This window comes from Helianthus annuus, chromosome 5, assembly GCF_002127325.2.
Source record: "Helianthus annuus cultivar XRQ/B chromosome 5, HanXRQr2.0-SUNRISE, whole genome shotgun sequence".
In the NCBI taxonomy this organism is placed as follows: Eukaryota; Viridiplantae; Streptophyta; class Magnoliopsida; order Asterales; family Asteraceae; genus Helianthus; species Helianthus annuus.
In genome coordinates this window covers 169806544-169832309 of record NC_035437.2, presented here as the reverse complement: position 1 = coordinate 169832309, position 25766 = coordinate 169806544, and the positions used below count along the sequence as shown (strand labels likewise).

Below are 25766 nucleotides of genomic sequence, written 5' to 3'. Positions count from 1 at the left end.
GGTTTGCATGTTGTATCTAGTTTATTTACGATAGTGCTTAATTTTGTGAAATATGTCTTTTTGGTGTACACTTGTTTCTCCTAAAACTATTCGGTAATCATCAACGCATATAGAATAAATTATAATATGTCTTTTTGGTGTACACTTGTTTCTCCTAAAACTATTCGGTAATCATCAACGTAATCTATACTATATAATAAAAGAAACCAATAAAGGGACACATGTCATTCATTGAAGCCATCAGTTAAAAGTTAATTATAAAATTAAACTTAATATAAATTTAAACAATTCGTATAGGAGATAATATAATATTTTAAGATATTTATCATATTTAATAATAATAATAATAATAATAATAAATTATTATAATAATTTATAACGATAACTCTTTTATAATATTTAAATAATGATTAAAAAGCTTTTTATTTTGATATACTCATATTAATTAATCAATTGATTTAATATTAACATATTAAAAAACAAAATGACTGCTCGCTTAAGAAAAAAAAATAAAATAAAATGAATCATTGGATAAGCATCGAATTACCGTTATTCTTTATTATTTTCATTACTTTGATATGAAAATATAATTTAATAAATATACTTAATCATATACTAAGTAAATTTATTTGAGAAATAAGGAGGTATTGCAATGTGGATAGTTAGTAGACTTTAAGTGGTTGTAACTTTTGCATTAATTTATTCGCATTAACACCGCAACTTTAGTGTCGGTGGTCGCTGACAGTAGTGTGACATTAGTGCTCGCCTATACTATATAATAAAAGAAACCAATAAAGGGACACATGTCATTCATTGAAGCCATCAGTTAAAAGATAATGAGTTAATAGCCAAAATGGTCCTTGAGTTTTGCTCACTTTTGCCACTTTAGTCCAAATCCAAAAATTTTAAATCTGAGTCCCTGAGGTTTGCATTTTGTTGCCATTTTAGTCCAAATTTCAAAACCCACCTTTTTTGACTGTTGCAACCAACTTATTTTGTCCTTTTGCGCATGGGTATTCTGGGTTCTTGATCTGAGTTTGTTATAAAAACTCATAAAAATGACCAAAATACCCCTGCACAAAAGGACAAAATAGGCTGGTTGCAACAGTAAAAAAAGAGAGTTTTTGAAATTTGGACTAAAATGGCAACAAAATGCAAACCTCAGGGATCCAGATTTAAAAATTTTGGATATTGGACTAAAGTGGCAAAAGTGAGCAAACCTCAGGGACCATTTTGGCTATTAACTCAAAGATAATTATAAAATTAAACTTAATATAAATTTAAACAATTCGTATAGGAGATAATCTAATATTTTAAAATATTTATCAGATTTAATAATAATAATAATAATAATAATAACAATAATAATTTCTCTAAAGGAGTGGGTAATATTATAAAATAATTTAGTAAAATTAAAGATGTTATTTTGGAGATTAAAACGGAGCTATAGACAGAAAAAAAAATGGATAAGTTGTTAGGAAAATATCATTAAGAATATAGAGATTAGAAATAACTTAGGTAAAATTAATTAATGTTAACGAGTCAAAAAAATCATAGGAGGCAAATCATCTGAAAAAAGATTACGTATTTACGTACACCAAGAAAAGTAGTCACCAGATATAATTTCTTATTAAATTCATTCAACCCGTGTAATAAACGAGATTTTTTAAAGATATAACATTTTTATTTTTTACCATACAAAATTACATTTATGCAACTCGTGTAATACACGGGGTTTTTAAAAATATAACTTTTTTTTATTATGTAGTATATAAAATTAGATTTATTCAATCCATATAATACATAGAGTTTATAAAGATATAACATTTTATTGTTCGATATATAAATTACATGTGCTCAACCCGTATAACACATGAGATTCTTAAAAATGTAACATTTTTCATTATTTAATATATAAAATTAAATTTTCTTAACCTGTACAATACACAGGGTTTCTAAAAATACAACATTTTTTTATTATTTAATATATAAAATTACATTTATTCAACTCATATAATTAACGAGATTTTTAAATATATATTGTTTTATTATTTGATAAATAAAATTGTATTTATTCAACCCGTGTAATAAACAAAATTTTTAAAGATATATATATTTTTATATTATTTGGTATATAAAAATATATTTATTCAACCCGTGTAATACACGGGGTTAAACCTAGTTATAATATAATTTATGTTTCACAGAAGGTGTTTGCGTTTTTGCCTCCCATACTTATAAGGGTTCACTAGTTTAGTCGACCGACCTGGTCTAAAAAGTCTAATGGCCGGCTAAGGGAGGTAACAAACATCAGTTGCTTCTACCGCTTTTCTCTTGTTCACTCAGATCCTTCGATTCATTTGTCAACAATTCATTAGATATAATCGAACCACTGACACCAGGGGTTCTACATTTAGGGCATGTTTGGCTAAGCTTTTCAAAACAACTTATTGGCTTATTGACTTATCAAAAAGCCAATAAGTTGTTTTTGTGTTTGACTAAGCCAAAAGTCCTTTTAGAAATGGCTTTTTGCAAAGAAGAAAAAAGAGGTTTCAAGAAGTCACAATATTGTGACTTTTTGGCTAGCTTTTAACTTTTCAAACTACAAATTACCAATATACCCCTTCTTTACCCCCTTATATCTAAAAGAATGCCCATTTTAGTCATTTTACATCAATAAACTAATCCAAACACTTTTTTAAAAACTCCTTTTCAAAAAGTTCTTTTCCCAAAAGTCTTTTTCCAAAAGTCCTTTTTAACTATAATAAGCTTAGCCAAACATGCCCTTAATATGTTGGATCATCAAGTACTATCAAGTTTTTAAAACACTAATACAATGGTCTTTATCTTTTAGAACGACGAAACATACATTTTCTAATTCTACACCACCTAAATTCACATAATAAGGTTTAAAACCACCACTTGATTGAGTCAAATTCACTAATGTCATTAAATCAAATGTCTCTTGACACTAATATAGTTGTAGTATGAATAGTTTTTAACCAAAAATTAATTCGAGATACAATTTAATTGAATAAAATACATCTTATATAATTATCAAAGTTTTAAAACGGATATGAAATTAAAATCTCCTTGATTATAAACTTTTCCTATATGTAAAGATTTTTTTTTTCAATTTACTTTTTATTTGAGTCTAGGTAACTAGAATGTATGGGTTTAATTAAAAAATGAAACATGAAAATTTAAAGACGAAAATGATGTTCGATTCTTAAATTGCTTTTGTACGTACACCATGACCCTACCCACTAGAAAACACCAAACACCACAAGATTCAGAGATTTTAAATTGTCTAAACAAACATTTTGGGCCTGAATTAGTTAATCGGTCCACTGCCTGTGGCCCGGAAACCATTTTGGGCACTTCGGGCTAAAATAGCTCGAAACCACATTTGCATTTAGCAGTTCCACGATTGGCTGGTACTTCACACATCTTGGAGTCTTGTACTGACTAATCGAAGCTCCTAAGCTTATTGCATAATCCATCAACTTATCAAACGTCCCGTTTTCGACAACCTTGATCTCCAACGCTCCTATTGTATTACTTGAAGCCCGACCCTCCCTATAAACACTATTCAACGACTCTTCGATAGTAAGACAACAATTTTCAAACACAGAGACGGGTATCGGGGTCGACCCATTTTCATTAACCTCCCAAAAGATGACATAGTGACCGGGGATCGTGGTCGTGTCTGCATAGCTTGTGTATTCGGTCAAGATCGCACTAAACGGGACTAAATGGTTAATTGCGTTCTCGACTGCTTTATGCAGCTCAACTTCATCGGTTTTATCGTAATCAATACTTAATGCCACGTTCTTTCTACAGATGAAACTGAATTGAGGAGCTTTGTTCTTGAATCCGACAACTTTAAGAATATCACCAACTCTATACCTATAAAGACCTACATCATTATATATATATCAGTGGTGAGTGAGCATGAGTAGTTCCTTTTTTTATACTTTAGTTGTCTTTTTTTTTTATTTGTTATATACATTTAAAAATACATATTTAATCAATGAAGCTGGGTGTTAGAGTGGTTAAAGTTGTTCACTTTTTTTTTTTTTTTTTTAAGATAGTTGTTCACTACTTCAATCCTTGAATCCTCCACTTTTGAATGCTTATTTTTTGTATATTAATTTTTAATGTTAATTAATAGCATTAATTTAATACTTATAATATAATTTAGAATTAATTACATAGTAAGTCCATGTGGTTTGCACAAAATAACATACTTAGATACTAATAGTTTAAAATCACCTTCTAGGATATTAACTTTTCATTTTGTAACCACTACTTCAATCCTTGAATCCTCCACTTTTGAATCCTTATTTTTTATATATTAATTTTTAATGTTAGTTAATAGCATTAATTTAATATTTATAATATAATTTAAAGTTAATTACATAGTTAGTCCCTCTGGTTTGCACAAAATAATATACTTAGGTACTAATAGTTTAAAATCACATTCTAGGGTATTAACTTTTCATTTTGTAACGTTTGGAGGTATTAACTTCTAGGGCATTAACATAGTTAGTCCTTGTGGTTTGCACAAAATAACATACTTAGGTACTAATAGAATGTGATTTTAAACCTACAAATAACGTTAATACATCCGAACGTTACAAAATGAAAAGTTAATACCCTAGAATGTGATTTTAACTATTAGTACCTAAGTATGCTACTTGGTGCAAACCACCTGGACTAACTATGTAATTAACTCTATAATTTATGTTCGTTAACTTTTTCTAAAAACCGAAGTATGTAATTATGCTTAATTTTTTTCCTCGACATTCTGGTATAAATTTTGTTAAAACGGATTTTCGTTCAAAATAGAGTTTGTATTGATAACGTAAAACAGTATAATGACGAACTAAACCGAACCGATTATGACGGTTTGGCTTTTTAAACAACACCCTTCATTTTCAAATAACGTTTGTTTTATATTATCATTTGCTTTGTTTCACTACAATGTGCGACATCAAGAAATCTAGTATAAATAATAATAAAACGTCAATAATTACCACAATATTCAAATTAAAGATAAAAAGGGTAAATTACACTTTCCGTCCTTTATGTTTGTATTCCATTGTAATGAATGCCCTTTAACTTCAATAATTACAATCACAATCCTTTATTGATAAAACTCATTATACTATACATCCTTTAGCACTAATGAGGTTAAAATTTTCGGTTAACTATGGCATGTGCTTTGCAAATGAGGCATTTATGTCTTTTAACTAGGGATGAGCATATCGGTATCCGATACCGAACCGATACCGATACCGCCTAATACCGATCCCGAATTTCACCCGAACTATGTACCGATACCGATACCGAAACATGTCGGTTAGGTATCGGTACGGTACGGTATCGGTATTATACCGTATTTTGAGGGTCGGTATCGGTATAATACCGATACCGTACCGTACCGATACCGAAAACGCCAAAAAGTGGATACCGATCGGGATACCGATCGGGATCGGTACGGGATCGGTATGGGATCGGTATTCGGTGGCATATGCTCATCCCTACTTTTAACCCCAATCTATTTAATTTAAATTATCCCCTTTCTCTCTCTTTTATCTCAATCTCTCTCTAGAAAACAGCCGACCACCACGGCGGCAGCACTAACTACCACCACCCCAATATGCAAAACCCTAATATTCAAAATCAATGTGATACATTTCCAAACCATATGATACATTTCCAAACCATAGCAACAATTGATGACACTGATGTACAGTTATAAATAAATTTGTAACAACACAATTAATTCCTAAAATTTAAAAGGAAAAATTACAAGTTTTGTCCTTTATCTTTATACCACTTTTCAGGCGGTGTCCTTTTTAACGAATGTTGACAGGCGGTGTCCTTTACTAGGTATTTTGTTGCAAGTTTAGTCCTTTACATCCAATCCAGTTAAAAAACCCTGTTAATTGTTGGGTGTAAAGGACTAAACTTGCAATAAAATACCTAGATAAAGGACTAAACTTGCAACAAAATACCTAGTAAAAGACACCGCCCATCAACAATTAACAGGGTTTTTTAACTGGGTTGGGTGTAAAGGACTAAACTTGCAACAAAATACCTAGTAAAGGACACCGCCTATCAACATTCGTTAAAAAAGACACCGCCTGAAAAGTGGTATAAAGATAAAGGACAAAACTTGTAATTTTTCCAATCTAAAAACATAAAGCATCGGTAGTTGTCGGCAGCGACAAAGTGAACGAAGACACCAAAGAGAATGACTTTACTTGCCGGCAGCGAGAGAGTGAACGGAGATTATTGTATCTCATCATTCTCATCGAAGTTTGCAAGAGTTCCGTTGGAAATAGTGTCGCCAACTTTGATCGGAGCCATTTTCGAATTTGATGAGGGGATGAAGTATTTATAGATGCTAATGTTTGAGAATTTGGGTTTTGACCAAATTGCCATTTTAGTCCCTAAGTTTTTGTCAAAATTGTCATTTTAGTCCAAATAATTTTTGTTTCTCCTCTGGCTTCCTGATTTTTCCTTTTTCTTACCATTTTAATCATATTGCCTAACTTAGTCTAAAAAACCAGGTTATAATCAGGGATATTTTTGGCATTAAATTATTATGAGGTTTATAAATTATGTTGTAAACTACCCCTGGTTATCACTACACAACAGTTATGCCAAAAATACCACTGGTTATAACCAGATTTTTAGACTGAGTTAGGTAATGTGATCAAAATGGCAAGAAAATGGAAAAGTCAGGGATACATAGGAGGAAAAAAAACTATTTTGACTAAAATGACAATTTGGACCAAACCTCATGGACTAAAATGGCAATTTACTCTTGGGTTTTTTTTTTTTTTTTTTTTTTTTTTGCGCAAACATTGAGTGAGAGATAAAGATATAAGTAAGAGTAAAACAATTGTATTTTAATGTTGGTTGTATTTTAATCTTATTTATTATTATAAATAAGAGTAAATTACACTTTGTGTCCTTTAAGTATATCAGGAATTTTGAAACGTGCCCTAAAAGGATTTAATTTCAGTTTATGTCCAAAATCTTAGGTTTTCTAACAGGTTATATCCTTTAAATCAAATCCAGTTAAATAACTCAGTTAACTTTAATTTAATGAAGTGCAATATAGGTATTTTACAAACCATTGGATATTAGACCCTTTATAACACGTAATCTTTTCATCCATCATCTTTCCCAAATTATGTTAGGGTTTTGAACATCATAAACAAAAGTTGGTATTTCTCTCTCTCTCTCTCTCTCGCTCTCTTCAATTTTTCTCTCTCTCTTTATCTCTCTACACTTTAAACAAGGACAACAATTGTCCCCCTCTCTAATTGTTGGTTATGTCGATGTAACGGTGGTCGGATGTGATGGGTAAGGTGGTGAGAGGTGACGGGATAGTGAGGATGCATGTGGTGTTTGGTCGGAGGAGATAAACTGATTACAGTGGTGGTTTGATTGTTGTAAAATGGTGGTGTTTGGTGGATGATGAGACGTGATGATGTTTGCTTGGAGGTGGTGATGTGATGGTTCGGTTGGTGGTTGATAACGATGATGAAGATGCAGGTAGGTGAACGACGGGGATGAAGATTTGGAGATGATCAAGATTCGATGGTTCACTTTAAACTAGAGGTGGAACCACTATTATGTAAGCCGTAGCACGGGCTACGGCTGAAGTCCGTATGCTTAGTGTATTTTTTTTCGGTTTTATACAAAGGGTAGCCTTAAAATAATACAAGGATATCCCTAACTAATCCAAACTTAACAAAATAAGGGAGCCCGATTGCAACAATGACCCAATTGATTAGATAAGCCCAACTGATCAGATTAGCCCAAAAAAATCACAAAATACGTATGGAGGCATTATTTCTGATAGACGCTCAGGATCTGGAAGAAAACCAAACGTCGCTAGTCATCTTTTACGCACTGGTCTCTTGTTTCGCTACTGCCAATAACACTGGTTTGATAATAAAAATCAACAATCATTAACGGTGACATGTTTGCCGATAATGAGGCCGTCGCTAATGAACAAAATGTCGTCGTTAATACGCATATCGCCGCTATTGGTTATGCCGGTGAGTTTGCCTGAACGTTCGCCGGAGATGGATTTCCGTATTATACTCTATTTAATGCCACCGCTATCGTTTTTTAATAGGGTTATTGGATTTTATCATCCCAATTGGCTATTGGTCGCTGCCACCCCCAACTATCACTTTGACGTCCGCCACCCCCAACTTAACACTTAGTGTGTTCTGTCACCATGTCGTTAACTTAACTGATCACTAACTTTTGATCATGTTACTATACTTTTGGGGGTGTCTTAAGATCCCTAAAACCTTCCTATGATCTATATGACACCCCCAAAAGTATAGTAACATGATCAAAAGTTTGTGATCAGTTAACGACGTGGTGACAGAACATACTAAGTGTTAAGTTCGAGGAGATGGGCATCAAAGTGATAGTTGGGGGTGGCAGCGGCCAATAACTAATAGTTGGGGGTGATAAAATCCAATAACCCTTTTTAATATTGTATGATTGCACGGTAATTTTTTTTTTGAGCTACCCCTGATTTAATGGGCTAGTTCCGCCACTGCTTTAAACAAGTTTGTTGTTCATCAGAGATGAAGGTTGAGGACAGTGGTGGTTGGTTCAGATGTGGTGGAAGGTGACAGTGGAGGTGGTGGCGGTGGGAAGGGTTATAGCGGCTGGGGGCAGGTAGTTATGGCGGCGGATGGTGGAGATAGATATGGGGTGGGTGGTGGCGGTAGTGGCAGGTAGTGGCGGTGGTGGTAACCGGTGAACGGAGATGGGTGGTGGTGGTAATCGGTGAACGAGGATGGATGTGGGTCGTAACCATTTATTTGTGTAATACCAATAATGTCTCTGCCATAAATAACCCTAACTGGGGAAATTAACTTAGTTTGGTGAAAAGGATGTAAAGTATTATATAACATGCGATTTTTGAACCTAAATTGAAATTAGATCTTTTAAATGGCACGTTTCAGAATTCCTGATATACTTAAAGGACACAAAGTGTAATTTACTCTATAAATAATTAATGAAAAAGGCTAAAGTGTCCTTGCATGTACAAACTTAACTAAAAATTTTAACCTTATTGGTGTTAAAGGACGTATAATGTAATGAGTTTTACCAATAAAGGACTATGACCGTTATTATTAAAGTTAACGGGATCTAATCTATTGTAATCCGTTACTTACATATAGGACGAAAAATGTAATTTACCCATAGAATAATGCAATAAATGATAAACCAAATAATAATCTATACATATAATAAAGTAAATCACATGAGGACACATGGCATTTTATGAGTTGATCTCAATTATTTTTTCCCTCCTAAATAAATAGATATAGATAATATTTTTTTAATAAGATTTAAATAAAAGAAATATTATTTTAATACATGAATTTTATCTTTTTATCCTTTACCCTAAATAAATAGATATAGATTATATCTCAAATAAAAAATATATTATTTTAATCCATAAACTTTATCTTTTACCATTTTGTTTTCTATTTATATTTATCATATCTTTACTTTATAGTAGAGATTAATAAAATTCAATTATAATAAAATAAACATGTAAATAACTAATGGCTTTACTAACGTTTTAGACTTTTAATGTAAAAATATCAATAAAATATAAGTAATAATAAAATAAATATATAAGGACTAAAGTTGGTAGGCGTAATCCATTTGAGATTATTTTGTTTAGAATTTTTTTGAATTTTTTTATTGTTAGTTATTTTTACAAATTAATCATTTTTAATTGGTTGCTTTTATAGGCGATATCGTATACTTCCATATGGTAAGGGGATGCGACAACCGAGCGACAAACGAGCTGAGATACTTCCACTTTGTCATTAGACTTATGTATGTATATGCAACTTTCTTTTATGCACGTTTAATTTTAGTTTCAATCAAGACCATTAAACATTCAAATTAGATAACAATGAGAATATTACAATTAAGACAACCAATGTGGTGTACTAAATTTTTTTAGTGAAATCTGAATTATTCGTTATATTTTTTTTACCTATCATATGGGTTTTTAAGTTTATTTTATTTATATTAAAAATATTTTTATTATTTTAATTAAAACCAAACAAATTCAAAGTATTTTTATTTGTTAAACCACGTGTACACGTGGGCTCTAACCTAGTAAATATATAATAGATAATAAACTCCGATAACAAAAACATACCGGCATAAGTCGTGACCACGAGTTCATATTCTTGGCCGAGTTTCACGTCCGCAAGATCGACCAATTGTGGATTTTCCTTTTCACTTTCCGTGGTTACACCGCTGGCGGTACGATGAACCGGAAGGAACTCAAAGTAAGCCATGGTGGGTATGAGTGTGTACGCAACCTCACTAGGGCTACAAAGTGGGTTCAAATTAACACCAAAAGAACACTCAGAAGATGCATACATTTTGCACACAAGAGGGAGCCCATTACTATAATAATCAATAGTTGGTATATATTGAGCCATTGACCCGGTGACAATAGTATCAACATACTTTGTGTTTGGCCATAATCTCGTAATGATCCCTTGCCATGATTTCTTCGAGCACTCAAGCTCGATAAAATCCGCAAGATTCGGGTCGGGTTTTAATACTTTCATTACTGATTCTCTTACGGACGGGTCGGTAATAACCGGATTCAAAGTACCGGTTCGGATATCATGGCACAAAAGACTCCAATGCTTTTCTAAAAACCGAATAGCATGAAGGAACCCGGTAGCGAAAAAGGCCCCGACCCGAAGAACTTCTTTGTTAAGGTACAACCCACAAAGCATTTGGGAGTACATGCTTTGATATGAATCCGGGCAGAGAATGGTTTCATTCGGGCTAGTGTAATTTGTATACGGGCCGTATGGTCTTTCTTTAAAATGGGTGCTTTTGTGAGTACTTTTTAAAGTTCGAGTTCAACACGATTCTTAATTATTTATATAGATTTGATAAATATTGATAATTATAAATGGTACGTACCTTGTAAAGAATTCAGAAATGGGATGGGATGAAAGAATGGTGGATTTATCGCCGTTGGCGATACGAGTGATATCGTTATGGAGATCTTCGTAGGTGACAACCGGAACAAGTTTCTTGAATGTTTCACGGTCCGTGTGGCCGGAGAGACCGTGGCGATGGAGGTATTCAACAGTGGCATTTTGGGTGAGAATTTCGGTTAAAATTTGTTGTTGGACTTGGTCAGGTCTAGAGGTCACATCCTCAATGAACTCAAGAGCTTTTTTGTTTTTATCGGTGAAAGCGTAGTCCGTGGTGGTTAGACCATCGTAATTGGATGATTTAGGCATGGTTGTCGACGATGGTAATGTGGAGAACAAATGGTGGTTGTGGGGAGAGATGAAAAGATAAGGTGGTCACTGTATTGTATAAAAAAAGAGTGGAGGTAGGTAAAGTGTTCTGGAAAAAGTGTGGTAGTGGTGACGGATATTTAACTTCCATCTATGGTAGGTTCGGGTGAGTTTTCCTCTTTAGGTCTCAGGTTCAAGTCTTGAGTGATGGGGGGTTTCTAATTAAGGGGTTTAGATGTATGCTACACCTTCCGACATTCACGAATAATTCACACCTTAAAAAAAAACAGCGAGAGAAAAAGTCGTCCTAGTTTCCTCGTATTTTTTTTTTAAATTAACGTTGCATCAGTTTTATCCTCACTTTTCTTAGTTTTCCTTAGATTGCACGGTGTCGTCTTAGTTTTCTCGATTTTAACACTTCGCATTTAATTTTAAATAAAAATAATTAATATATAAAACACACACATATGTGTGCATATATGTGTTGTGTGCATCTATATGTGCGTATATTTGTTGTGTGTGCATATATATACACCTATATTTTATATTTATGTTTATACATTCTCACGGGATAAATTACTAATGTTGAGCATCGTAGGGTGTTCTAGAGACCCCGGTCTCTGGCCCATTCTAACGGGTTCTTTCATGTTAGCAGATACAAGCTAGGAGGTGACAAGACTGACCCGAGGAATGTTCATACCTTCCCCTAACCTTATCATTGTTGTTTCAACAATTTTATTAAATTGATTATATACAATCATTTCCTCTAAAAACCAGTCTGATTGAGAAACCTATATAACAATCAATTCTCAATCGAGTTATTTTTTTAAAAAACCACTTAAATACATTACGTTATATGTACGTACTAACTAACCGAGAAGCCCCTTATTTTAAAAAGTTTCAAGAAGACGTAAACTGTTGTATGAGAGATTAATTTTTCTATCCATATGAATTTTTGCAAGGGTGAAAAATGGTTTGAAGCTCATAAGTGGTGCTTCTCCAACAATATGACTGGCATATTAACCAAAACTAGACAACTTAAATTGCGATCTCACAAACTTTCATCGAGCATAACAAACATTCGATATACAAGACGCTTCAACTTGAAGGACATATACGTTAATGACGTCATATAAACATGTCACGTGCACGAAACCAAAAATTAATAAAATAACTCAAAATTTATAAAAAGATTTGAATGATAAGAATATGTCATAAAAATGCAAAGCTTATCAAATTTACATTAGATAACTTTGTTTATGTCTTGAAAATTCTTAGAGGAATATCATATCAGAAGCAACCTTACAACATATTTTTAAGTCTTGAAAACAAAATTGATACAAGATTTCACCATTTTAATATCTGACACTAACATTTACATCATATAAATAAGTAACATGTTGGTGTATGGATGTGTTGTATCTTATGTTTAGGGGATTTTTCAAAAAAAAAGTTAATATTACACTTTTAACTCAAAATTATTTGAATTTTTTATTTTTAGCCAAAAAGTTTTCATCTTTTTAATTTAATCTCACAACATTTTATTTTCAACTTTGGTCCCCTACACTTTTCATATTTGGCAAATTTTTTGTATTGCGTTTTGCTCTAGATTTTGCGAGTTAACATGGTGCAACGTGCGTGTGTGGTTCAACGTTTTACGCTTCGTTCTAAATTTTGCGAGTTAACACGCCGCAACGTGCGTGTGTGATTCAACGTTTTTATGTCGTCTATTTTTTCCCACTTGATAGGTTCGCCGCAACACGCAGGTCCTAAATGGACTTAGTTATTATTTTCTATATTTTAAGTTTCGGTCGAATTTCTTCGCATTAATGACGGGTGGTCCGTAGGACAACCCTTAAAATGTCTAAATATATATACATTCCATGCTTAATTCGGTTTATTGTTTGAACTTAGTAACTACGAGAGACTTGATGTTGCAGGTGTTAAAGTGCGCAAAGTGCGAGATTTAGGGAGCTTGGATGGATGTGGGAAGATGGTATCATTAAGAGATGAAGAAATCAAGCTTTGAGGGAGAAACAAAGGAAATAGCCCACTCAGCGCCGTAACCTACGGTGCCTTGCCGTAGGTTACGGCCATTCATGCTAAAAAAGTTGGTTGCCGTAAAACAGTAGAGAAGTACCGTAAGAATTGCTTATCGCCGTAATCTACGGTGAGGCGCCGTAGCTTACGGCGCTGTATTGACTTCCTGAATATGCTGACCGCCGTAACCTATGGCGGAGGGCCGTAGGTTACGGCACCGACTGAAGCCAAAGTGTAACTTGTGCATTAATTGGTCATTACAAGGGGATTTATGAGGACTTATCATTGGGATTCGGTTACTACCTGCTGGTGAACGAAAATTGGAGCATTTTTGGGGACATTGGAGCTTGAAGAACAATAATTAATCTCTTGTTTTATGTTGGTGATTCCTTTGAACATTGAAACTTTTGTTATGATGTTGCTTCAAGCCATGAGTGGCTAAACATTTGATGATTGTCCTGGATTGAAGGTTTGATGGAGACATTTCATGTTTGAGTTTTCTAATTTCTAGAATAACAATATTTATTTTTATGATTCGTTGTTATGGTGTGTGATTGTTTGTTAGTAACGTGTTGATTCTTACGTTGAACTAATTAGAAACCATACGTTCTTGGTGCCGTTGGCAATTGAGATATCATGGGTATAGTTAGGCTTGGGTAAGGGTTGATTGATCATCGGGTAACAACCTCACGTTCTAGGAATCTGAGTACTTAGTTCCCTTTCATCACTGCAAGTAATCATACATGAGCTATGTCTATGTAGTTCTTTCTAGTGAAATGATAATATGAATGTCGAAGCAAACCGGAAATCTAGGATGATCATTTGTCTCTAATTTGCTTACAACCAAAACTTCTCTTTTGCAATTTATTTAGTTAAATTTAGTTCTAAAATCAATTCAATCAATCCAACTCTTGAAATTTACTTTAATTGCATTTAGTTTAATTTTAGTTAACTTAGAGAAACACTTCAAATAACACACATTCCACAAACTCCCTGTGTTCGATACCCACTTGCCACTATCTATTTAGTAGTAATTGGATTAAATTTGATTGTGACCACGACATCACGTCAAATTTTGGCGCCGTTGCCGGGGAGTAGTGCGCAACGTGTGTTAATTTAGTAGTTTTGTTTGTTATTTTCGGGTTTACGCTGGTTGTGTTTAGTGTGCAGGTACTTTCAGGTGTATGCATACTAGAGGCTCTCACAAGTCGTCACCACTATCGTTCGATCCGGAAATTGAAAGGACATTGAGGCAAAACAGAGTTCTATTACGAGAAAACAGAATTGTTGGTTCACCTACTTCACCCATTACACCAAGAAACATCATGCAAGAATCTCAAGTACCACCCACCACGGGTCAAACGACCTCAATTTTCACACCTACTGTCACACAACCATCACCAAACACCACCATACCTAATACCACTACCGAAGTCACACCAACCAACTCCACGCAAACAATCACTACCCAAGTTGAACCCACTCTTACCTTTAGCCCTTCCACCACAATCCCACCACTCTCCCATTTTTTTCTTCCCCAACTACGGGTCAATGATCATCTAATTTCACAATTGCACCAAATTCAACTATTGTGCATGCTATGCCATCTTTTAGACCACAAAACCAATCGGGCTTTCAATACTCGACTCTTCCATTTGGGCAATCTTCGGGAATTCAAGGAGATGGGTATGATGAAGGATATGAGGAGTTTGAAGGTTTTGATGAAGACGGGTATGCTTATGGGGGTGATGGAGATCAAGGAGAATTCGGATACATGCAAGGCCAAATGCATGTAATGCCAAATGTTGGTGGAGTGTAACAACAACAACTCATACCACAACACATTAGGCCAAGGCCACAAGGGCCACAATTGCAACGTCCGGTACTATTGCAACAAGTTCGTCCACCGAATGTTCAACAACAATTCCAAAGGCCAATTCAAAACCCACCGATGCCACAACAACAATTTCAACAACCAAATGCACCACAAGGGCATATACCAAGACCAATGGGTCCTGTTCGTCCAAGGGGGCGGTTTGGTGTACCAAGAAGGCATTTTAGAGAACATGTGAGGGGTATTGAAGCACATTTTAGGCCGGTGATTACTCATAATCCTTCACCAGTGGTTATTCCTCATAACAACCAAGGGAGAACTTTTGAAGTAAGAACAAATTCTTTACAAAGTTTGTCGAAATACAAGGGTCTAGCAACGGAGGAGCCTTATTTTCATTTGGAGGCTTATGACTCAATTTGCAACACTCTTGGGAGTCAAGGTTTTTCGGCCGATGAAGTCAAATTGGTATTATTTCAATTTTCTCTAGAAGACAAGGCAAAGAAGTGGTTCTACACTTTGCCTTCGGCATCTATTTATACTTGGGCGGAAATGCAACAAATTTTCCTAGACGAGTTTTACACCGCCCAAAAGACCAATGATGCAAGGAAGGGGTTGAGGAGTTTCCAACAACAACAAGGCGAAATGTTTCATGAAGCCTTTGAGCGTTTCAACATGATGATCAAGAATTGTCCTCATCATGGAATTGAACTTTGGGAGTTGATGAATGCCTTCCACGAGGGGTTGTGTGCCGAAGATGCTCGTGACTTAATGTCAATCACAAATGGCACATTTGGCACGAATTATGAAAATGACGATTGGGAATTCTTGGAGCAAATGGCCATTACATCAAAGAGAAAAGCTCAAGCATCAAGGAGAGCACGACCGGCCGTTACCCGAACACAAGTGCATGCGGTTGATGGTGGTAATGTACAAACTTCTAACCAAATTTATGATGTTTGTGCTATTTGCAATGAAATAGGTCATGCGGCTGAAAATTGCCAAGGAATGGTGGAAGGGCAATATGAGGAGGTGAATGCTTTGCAAGGTCAAGGAGGGGGTGGTAGAAACTTCAACATGAATTATAACACTTACCACCCTGGGTTGAGGAACCACCCAAATTTCCGATATGGGAACCCTTCAAATCAAGCAAACCCGAATTTTCAAGGTAGCCAAGGAAACTATGGTTCGCGCCAATCTTACAATAATCAAAGTGGATATAGAGGTGGGAACAACCAAGGATATCAAAGGCAATATCAAGCGGTCAAGAACAAGGGGGGTCTTCGGGTGGCAATGAAATGATGGAGATGTTGAAGAGCATGCAAGCGGAGATGCAAAAGAGGAATCAAATGGATGATGCTCGCATCCAAAAGGATGAGGCCCGAGACAAAGCGATTCAAACTTTGACCACCCAAATGGGTCAACTTGCAACCGAAGTGTCCGAATTGAAGAAAAACAAAGGTCAACTACCAAGCGACACTAAGGTAAACCCATCTCATGGTGCTTCAAGAGGTAATAATGTTAATATTCACCATGTAAGTGTTTTGAGAAGTGGGAAAGAGTACAAAACCAATCCTTCACCAGATTTGGTTGATGGGGTGGTTGAGGACATAACGGGTCAAGAAAGTGAGGAAGAAAATGAACCACCTATTGTTTCTTCTAAAAAACCCAATTTTGAAAAACCCGAAATTAATAAAGAAAAAGAAAAGATAAATGAGGGTGAGGGATCTAGTGAAGTACCATTTCCCTCGGCTTTATTAGATCCGGGTAGAAAAAAATTTATTTCAAAACGGGGTCCTCAAAAAGAGGAAATGTGGGAGGTTTTTAAACAAGTTAAAATTAATCTTCCTTTACTTGAAGCTATCAAACCGGTACCCGCTTACGCCAAGTTTTTAAAGGAATTGTCTACCCAAAAGACGCAACAAAAAGTGCCTAAATTGGTAGACTTGACGGAGCGGGTAAGTGCGGTCTTGAAGGGAGATCTTCCCCCTAAGCTACAAGATCTGGGAACGCCTCTAATAAAAATCCAAGTTGGAAATTTTCAAACCGCAAGGGCGTTATTGGATCTTAGAGCCGGGGTAAGTATCCTACCGGGGGGGGGGTTGTATGACCAATACGATTTTGGTCCATTGAAGCGGGTTGAGACAACGGTTGTACTAGCCGATTTGTCTCACAAACTTCCCCGGGGTATCGTACGGGATGTGATAGTTAAGGTTGATGAGTTTTATTATCCCGTGGATTTTCTTGTGCTAGATTACTCATCCGCGGACCCAATTCAACAACAAAATGTCATTTTGGGTAGGCCGTTTTTGAATACCGCACATGCCGTTATTGATTGTCGATATGGTACGGTCGACATGACATTCGGTAATAGAAAGATGAGATTAAATGTTTTTACTAACGGTACTAACGTTTATGGTGATGAGTGTTTCTTAGCAGATTTCATAGATGGATATGACCCGAAGGAGTTCGAAGAGGAAATTTTGGGTTCTTGTGTTTGTGATGTGTCTTTGCAGGTTCATGCATGTGAGTTGGAGATGGAAGAGAAAGAGCAAGAGGCTTTTGCGATGAAAGAAGGAAGACCGCCATGGACCCACCAAACGGATGCTTTACCGGTGGAAATCGATTCAGGTACAAAGCCTTCTTTGGAATGCCCACCAAGTGTGAAGTTGAAAGAGCTACCAAAGCACCTAAAGTATGCGTTTTTGGGGGAGAATGACACTTTACCGGTGATCATTGCTTCCAATTTGGCGGTAGCTCAAGAAGAGGAGTTGATACGGGTGTTGAAGGCTCACAAGGCGGCAATTGGGTGCACGATAGCCGATTTAAAAGGTATTAGTCCATCCGTTGTGATGCACAAAATCATTACAAGTGAGGATGCAAAGCCGACCCGTGAAACACAAAGAAGGTTGAACCGAAACTTGAGAGAGGTGGTAAAGAAAGAAGTTATCAAGTGGTTGGATGCGGGGATCATTTATCCCATCTCGGACAGTGCATGGGTAAGTCCGACTCAGGTAGTGCCTAAAAATCCAGCATCCAGGTAGTAAAAGACGAGCAAGGTGAGCAAATCGCCACCCGCCCGGTAACCGGGTGGCGAGTTTGTATTGACTATAGAAAACTAAACGCCGCTACCTCAAAAGACCATTTCCCGTTACCCTTCATTGACCAAATAATTGAAAAACTTTCCGGTCAAAAATATTATTGGTTTTTGGATGGGTACTCGGGATATAACCAAATTGCTATTCACCCGGACGACCAACACAAAACCACGTTTACATGTCCATATGGTACATTCGCTTTTTGGCGAATGCCATTTGGACTATGTAACGCCCCGGCCACATTCCAAAGATGTATGATGAGTATATTTTCGGATATGGTTGGGGAATCTCTTGAAGTGTTTATGGATGATTTTTCCATCTTTGGCCCAAGTTTCGATTTTTGTCTTGACGAATTAGAGAAAGTTTTAAAAAGATGTGTTGAGACAAACTTGGTACTAAGTTGGGAAAAGAGCCATTTTATGGTTCAAGAGGGCATTGTGTTGGGACATGTAATATCGGACCGGGGAATGGAGGTAGACAAAGCAAAGATTCAGGTAATTTCATCTCTACCCCCACCAAAGAATGTTAAGGGGGTGAGATCATTTCTGGGACACGCAGGGTTCTATAGAAGGTTTATTAAGGCTTTTAGTGTAATTACAAAACCTTTATGTAACTTATTATTGAAAGATGTTCCATTTGATTTTACTAACGAATGTTTGCAAGCGTTTCATGTGTTGAAGGAACAGTTGGTGAAGGCTCCTATCTTGCAACCACCTGATTGGTCAAAGCCATTTGAAATTATGTGTGATGCTAGCGACACGACTATTGGCGCGGTTTTGGGTTAAAGGGTGGATAAGAAACCGGTGGTGATATATTATGCAAGCAAAACTTTGTCCGAGGCGCAACTCAATTACACCACGACCGAAAAAGAATTATTAGCGGTGGTGTATGCCTTCGACAAGTTTAGATCTTACATTTGGGGGAGCAAGGTGATAGTGTATTCGGATCATAGTGCGGTCCGATATTTGATGGAAAAGAAGGACGCAAAGCCCCGGTTGATTCGTTGGGTGCTTTTGTTGCAAGAATTTGATCTTGAGATTCGGGACAAAAAGGGATGTGAAAATGTTGTTGCGGATCATTTGTCCCGGATTCCATTGGAAGGTGTTGACGACCCGAGTGAGATTAATGAACGGTTTCCCGACGAGCAATTGTTAGCCGTATCTACTTTTGTTGGACCTTGGTATGCCCACTACGTGAACTATTTGGCCAAGGGTGCAATTCCGAATCATTGGACGAAGAGGAGACGACAACAATTTCTAAGTTAAGTGAAGCAATATATATGGAATGAACCGGACTTGTTCAAAATCGGACCCGATCAAGTGATAAGAAGATGTGTTCTCGAAACTGAAATTTTAGAGATTTTGACCCATGCTCATTCATCGGCATGTGGGGGGCATTTTAGTGGGAACAAGACGGGTTATCGGGTGTCATCTAGTGGGTTTTATTGGCCCACGATTTCTAAGGATTCTTGCGAGTATGCCCGAAATTGCATCAATTGTCAAAGAGTGGGAAGCATTTCGAAGCGGGATGAAATGCCGTTACAACCAATCTTGGTAGTGGAAGTGTTTGATGTTTGGGGAATAGACTTCATGGGTCCTTTTCCAAATTCAAATGGGTTTTTGTACATATTGGTTGCGGTTGACTACGTTTCCAAATTGATTGAAGCTATCGCTACGAGGACCAACGATCACTCCGTTGTATGTAAGTTTGTGCAATCCAATATTTTTGCTCGATTCGGTGTGCCTCGGGTGATAATAAGTGATGGTGGTTCACATTTCAAAAATTTCAATTTCGGGAAGTTGTTAAAGAGATACAATGTGAATCATCGTGTTGCTATGCCGTACCATCCACAAACAAGTGGTCAAGTTGAAGTTTCCAACCGGCAAATTAAAGAAATTTTAATGAAGACGGTGAGAACGGATCGGAAAGATTGGTCAAGCAAGCTTGATGATGCGTTGTGGGCTTATCGAACGACCTACAAAACTCCACTTGATACAACTCCTTATCGAATGGTGTATGGAAAAGGTTGTCATTTGCCTATGGAGTTAGCGCATCGGGCATATTGGGCGAATAAAACGGTGAACGCAAACTATGACGAAGCGGGTCGGGCGAGAAAGCTACAATTAAATGAAATTGAGGAAATAAGGGATCAAGCGTATGAGTGTGCATCCGCATATAAAGACAAACTGAAGAAAGTTCATGATGCGAAGATAAGGAAAAAGAACTTCGAAGTGGGTCAAAAAGTGTGGTTGTACAATTCAAGATTGAAGATGTTCGCGGGGAAACTCAAAAGCAAGTGGATGGGTCCTTACGTTGTCCGAAGAGTGGGAAGATTTGGCGATGTTAACATTCAAGATGAACAAACAAATAAGCAACAAACGGTGAACGGGCATCGGCTCAAACCGTACTTGGAAGGCAACGATATCAATAATCTCGAGCTCGACAAGGTGGGCTACATTTTACGCCCAGTGGATGACGAAGAAACGTGAAAGAGGCCCAAGTTTGGTGGTTGTAAATATTTAGTTTAGTTTATTTTGGTTTGAATAAGTTCCGTTTAAACTGGTGTTCGAAACAAGTGTGGGGAAATTTTCACGGATTTCCCGAACATAGTTTTGAGGACAACATGGGTTTTTAACGGGGGTAGGGTAATAATTTTCATGTTTTCAATAAATTATAAAAACACATAAAAATTATAAAAAAAACACAAAATAAAAGGTTTTTGGTTGCCCCTCCCATCGCCCAGTACCTGCCGTAAGCTATGTTGGGGGGGGGGGGGGGCGTAGCTTACGGCAGTCAACCAACAAATATGAGCCTTACGCCATCGAGCTTCTGTTTTACGGCACAAATTTGGATCCCAGATACCGCCGTAACCTACGGCAGGGTACCGTAGGTTACGGCACCGAGCTGAACATATGGGTCCCCTGCCTGTCGGTATGTATACATAAAAAAAAACCGAAAATGAATTAATAATAATAATAATAATAATAATAATAATAATCCTTTTAACAAAAACCTTTCAATAATTCCCAACCATACATCGATCCTTTTACTCCCCAACCACACATTCTTCTCCATCTTCTTCTTCTAAGAAACCCTAACCTCCATAATTTCAAAACTTCATATCTCCTTCAAACTTTGTCCGATTTTCGTGATTTTGGAGTCCATTTTGGGTGAAATTTCACAGGGAATCCAGATTTACACTTGTATCTTGAAGATTCCTTTGTTTTGGGGTTGGATTTGAGCCTAGGGGGTGCCGAAAATTTGGGGCTTTTTGTGGGTTTTTGTGTGAACTTCAAGTTTTTGTGATTCTCATCTTCTACAACACTAAGGTATGGTGACGAAAAAAAGGAAAGGAATTGCAAGTTCGTCTAATGAGCCTCAAGGGGATGATGCACAACAAAAGAGGAGGAGATTGACCCAGGTTGGTGACCCGGACTCGGAGGAGGATGCACCCCCAAGGGGTCCGAAGCCGGATTGGACATCCGGTTCATTGATAGACCAACCTGCAGAATGGAGAGAGGATCTATTTCATGAACAAATGAACAACTTGAAACAAAGAGGTGAAGCATTTATTTGTGAAAAGGAGATCCGGGAGGTCGATTTCGGGCCATTCGGGGTCACGGCCAAGTTTAACGCATTGGGTTGGGGGGCGGCTACGAAGTGTTATGATGGTGAGGTAAAGAAGATGTATGACAAGCAGATTCAAGAGTGGGTGGCATCACTTGAATGTCCCCCATTGAAGGCCCCAAGCAAGATGAGACTTGTTGGACGGTGTAATGGAGTGAAAGTAGAAATGTCTTATGACTCTTTGCGCCGGATAGCAAGGTTTGATGATGGACTAGCCAATGAATACATCTACCCGAGTCTCAAAGATCTCTATCACGAGCCCAATCAGCATCCGCAATGGTAAAATATGCTAGATTACCTCTTCCTTCCGGGCACGACACATGGGAAGTTATATAGACGCAACTTAAGAATGGAAGCGAAGTTGTTGTTGACGTTGTGCATGTACAATGTTGTTCCGAGGCGGGGTGACAAGATGGAGGTGCGGTTCCAAGAGGTGCCAATCCTATATATGATGATGCATGGTTCTCCCAAGGTCCCATTCCGATTTCTAGTGTTGAATAACATCTGGTTGAGCAAGAATAGTGGGGAAAGAAAGATTATAACTCATTGTCGTTTGATTACGGCGTTGCTTAAGAAATATGGGGCAATCAAAGGCGATGAAAAAGGTTCTTACAAGAGGTTTAGACCATTCGACCTTAAGAATTTGGGGCCAGGTTGGATTTACAAGGAACCGGAGAGGTATCACAAGTTGAAAACAGATGGGAGGAGATGGAGAGCGTTGAAGGTGGATGCAAGACCGTTACGACCGGGTGAGGCCGATGAGCCCGAAACATCGGATGACGAAGTGAGTGGAGATGATGACTATCGTGAAGACACCTTCATGGTTGATGCTCAAGTTCAGGGAGCCGGTGTGCAAGCTGGTTATGTGGGGGGTGCATTTGATTATGCACAACAGGCCTATGATCCGTATTGGGCCCATTCGGGGAATATGGGCCAAATTATTGAACAAAGGCTGCCACCCACTTTCGGTGAATGGAGTGAACAGAACCAGATGCTCTTTGATCAACAAACTTTTATGGGTGCTAGTGTGGAAAGAGCTATCAAACGTAGCTACGATAGAAATGAGCAATGGAACCATGCTCATATGTATGCCCATGAAGAAGAAGTGAACAACCGCTACTTAGATGATCGCCAGAGACGCATGCATGATCAATGGCATGCGGGCCAACCAATTGAAGGAGATCCGCCCGTTGTGGACTACACCACATTGCCACCAAATGATGGTAGTGTGTTATACCCCACCCCACCATTGCATCACTCTCAGTGGGTGGATCCACATGCTATGAGTTACCAACAGGCGAATCCAAGTGGTGATCAAGGAAGCAGCAATAGCGGTGGAGCATTTGGCTTTGGTGAGTGGACTGATATGATGACATCCATTTTCGGACCTCCACAGCCGAAGTACTACTAGCCAGGTTATATCTTGCTCTTTTGTATATGCTTGTTTGTGTTTATTTAGTATGTTTATGTTATGGTCGGGAGGTTGGGTGGTGTTTGATGTTGATATATTTGTTGGGTTGTGAAAGTTGGTGGTGTCTTTAATAATAAAAAAAAAAATACAAAAAGAAACTTGGGGTTTGAGAGTATAAGCAATTGTTGATGTTTTTGGTTAAAGCGATCTTTCCCTCAAATCCATACATTGGGACAATGTATCCCAAGTGCGGGGATGGGGAAATTTTTGAGAATTTTAAAATTTTTGTAAATCCAAGCGAAAATTGTCAAAAATTTGAAAACTTGATATGGTTCCACTTGACACACCAACACCCATTCCTAGTTTTTTTTTTTTCTTCTTGGTGAGGATGTGAACCACACATGATTGTTATTGATATTTCATTGTTTGAGTGGCGGTGTGTGTTGTGTGTTAATAGAACTTGTGTGTGAATTCTTGTTGAATCCTAGAGTTAGTATGCTTTTGAAAATGATAAGGGACTTTTAGGAAGCCTCGTCTAGATGTGTGAGAGTGCGGGATTGGTGGGTTGGACCTCATACTTTACATATATGAGCTTGGTATTGTGAGGGGTGGGGGTTTGGTCCTTAGAAAGCCATGTTTGAGCCTTAAACCATTCGGTTGTGACCCAAGCCTACTTCCTACATAAATTTTACCTATTGAGATGACCCGGTTTAGGAAATTTAGTATGAAATGTTGATGTTCTTGCATAAATTGTTGAAGTCAAAAAAAAAAAAAAAGGAGAGAGAAAAATATGTAAAATGCAAAAAGAAGTGTTTAGTTGCAATAATAGTTTAGAAGTTGATGATGTCTTGTATATAGTTGATGTTGCTTTGTTTAGTAGTAAAAATAAAATCAGGTCAAATCAATTAGCTCTTTCATATGTATTCCACCATTTTCCTACCTTTGCACCTAGCCCCGTTACAACCCGTAAGTTCCTTTGATTCAAAAGCATGCTAGATATTGGTTAGGAGGAAATTTGATTTTCATACAAGCTTATTGTCGCGCACACACACACGCGCATTGAGTGGGTTAGCATTATGTGCTATTCTTGCTTGTCACCGAGAGTTTTTGTGAGGGGTGTGTCTTGCGGTATGATTGAAATTTAGTAAAAGGACGGCACTTTAGCTTGGTTTGCACGATTGATCGCTTAAGGGTTGAAAATAGTTTTTGAATAGGTTGCTTGGGACAAGCAACGGGTAAGTGTGGGGGTGTGACGGGTGTTCCGTAGGACAACCCTTAAAATGTCTAAATACATATACATTCCATGCTTAATTCGGGATTCCACCTTTGACTAGTGATAACTTTGCTGAATGGAAGGATGCCCTCATGCTTACACTAGGATTGCTAGACTTCGATTATGCTCTTAGAGAGAATAAGCCAGCAGATCTTACTACTCAAAGTACTGATGCTGATCAGATAGTTCATGAAAAATGGACTAGATGTAACCGCATGTCTCTCATGTTCATGAAGCAATCTATTCACAATGCTATTAGAGGCGCCATTCCTGATTCTGAAGATGCTAAAACCTACCTGGCTTCTGTGGAGGCTCAATTCAAAGGAACATCAAAGGCACACGCTAGCACTCTTATCCTCAAGCTGGTGACGACTAAGTATGATGGGAGGAGCGGCATTCGCGAGCACATCATGATGATGCATGACATGGCCAATAAGCTGAAAGGCCTAGAGATGGAAATCTGTGATGGTTTTCTTGTTCACTTCATCGTCACTTCGCTTCCTTCGTCCTATGAAGCATTCAAGATCAATTACAACACTCAGAAGGACAAATGGACGACGAGTGAGCTGGTCGCTATGTGCGTACAGGAGGAAGAGCGCATGAAGATGGATCGCACTACTGATGTTGCTAACTTCACAACCTCCAACTCTAAGAAGAGGAAGCACAATCATCAAAGGAAGGATGCTTCTAAAGTTCAAAAGCCAAATCCTAATACAAGTGCACCTTCCAGCTCTAAGAGCTCCTTAGGCAAACCCTATTGCAAGTTCTGTAAGAAAACAGGACATAAGCAAAAGGAATGCCCTGACTTCAAGGAGTGGCTGGCTAAGAAAGGTAACGATTTTTTCATGATACTTGAGTCCTTTAATTTAAATGTTCCTGCTAATTCTTGGTGGTTTGATTCTAATTCTATGGTTCATGTAACTAACTCTACTCAGGGATTCCTTTCAATCCGGAAGCTGGGAAGAAACCAAAGAACACTTAAAGTTGGGGATGATCGGGAATTAGAAAGGAAGGCCATAGGAACATTACAATTATTTTTGAAAACTGGTTTATGTATTAAACTTTATGATACCTTATATGTTCCTGAGGTAACTCGGAACCTTGTATCAGGACCAAAGTTAGACATGGACGGTTTTGT

General features: G+C 37.2%; 1 protein-coding gene and 1 non-coding gene across 2 annotated transcripts; both read right to left on the bottom strand.

Moving 5' to 3' along the window:
• Nucleotides 1–3202: 3202 nt before the first annotated feature.
• Nucleotides 3203–11451, bottom strand: LOC110942072 (indole-3-acetic acid-amido synthetase GH3.6). The gene is made up of 3 exons (XM_022183771.2): nt 11023–11451; nt 10235–10410; nt 3203–3919 (listed from the first exon to the last, which is right to left on the bottom strand). Exons 1-3 carry the CDS (start codon nt 11346–11348, stop codon nt 3339–3341), a joined length of 1083 nt encoding a protein of 360 aa, XP_022039463.1. The 5' UTR covers nt 11349–11451; the 3' UTR covers nt 3203–3338.
• Nucleotides 11452–15820: 4369 nt separating this feature from the next.
• On the bottom strand, nt 15821–15926 carry LOC118492783. Its single transcript, XR_004894785.1, has one exon. It is a non-coding gene; the product is annotated as a small nucleolar RNA R71 (small nucleolar RNA).
• Between the last annotated feature and the right edge of the window lie 9840 nt (nt 15927–25766).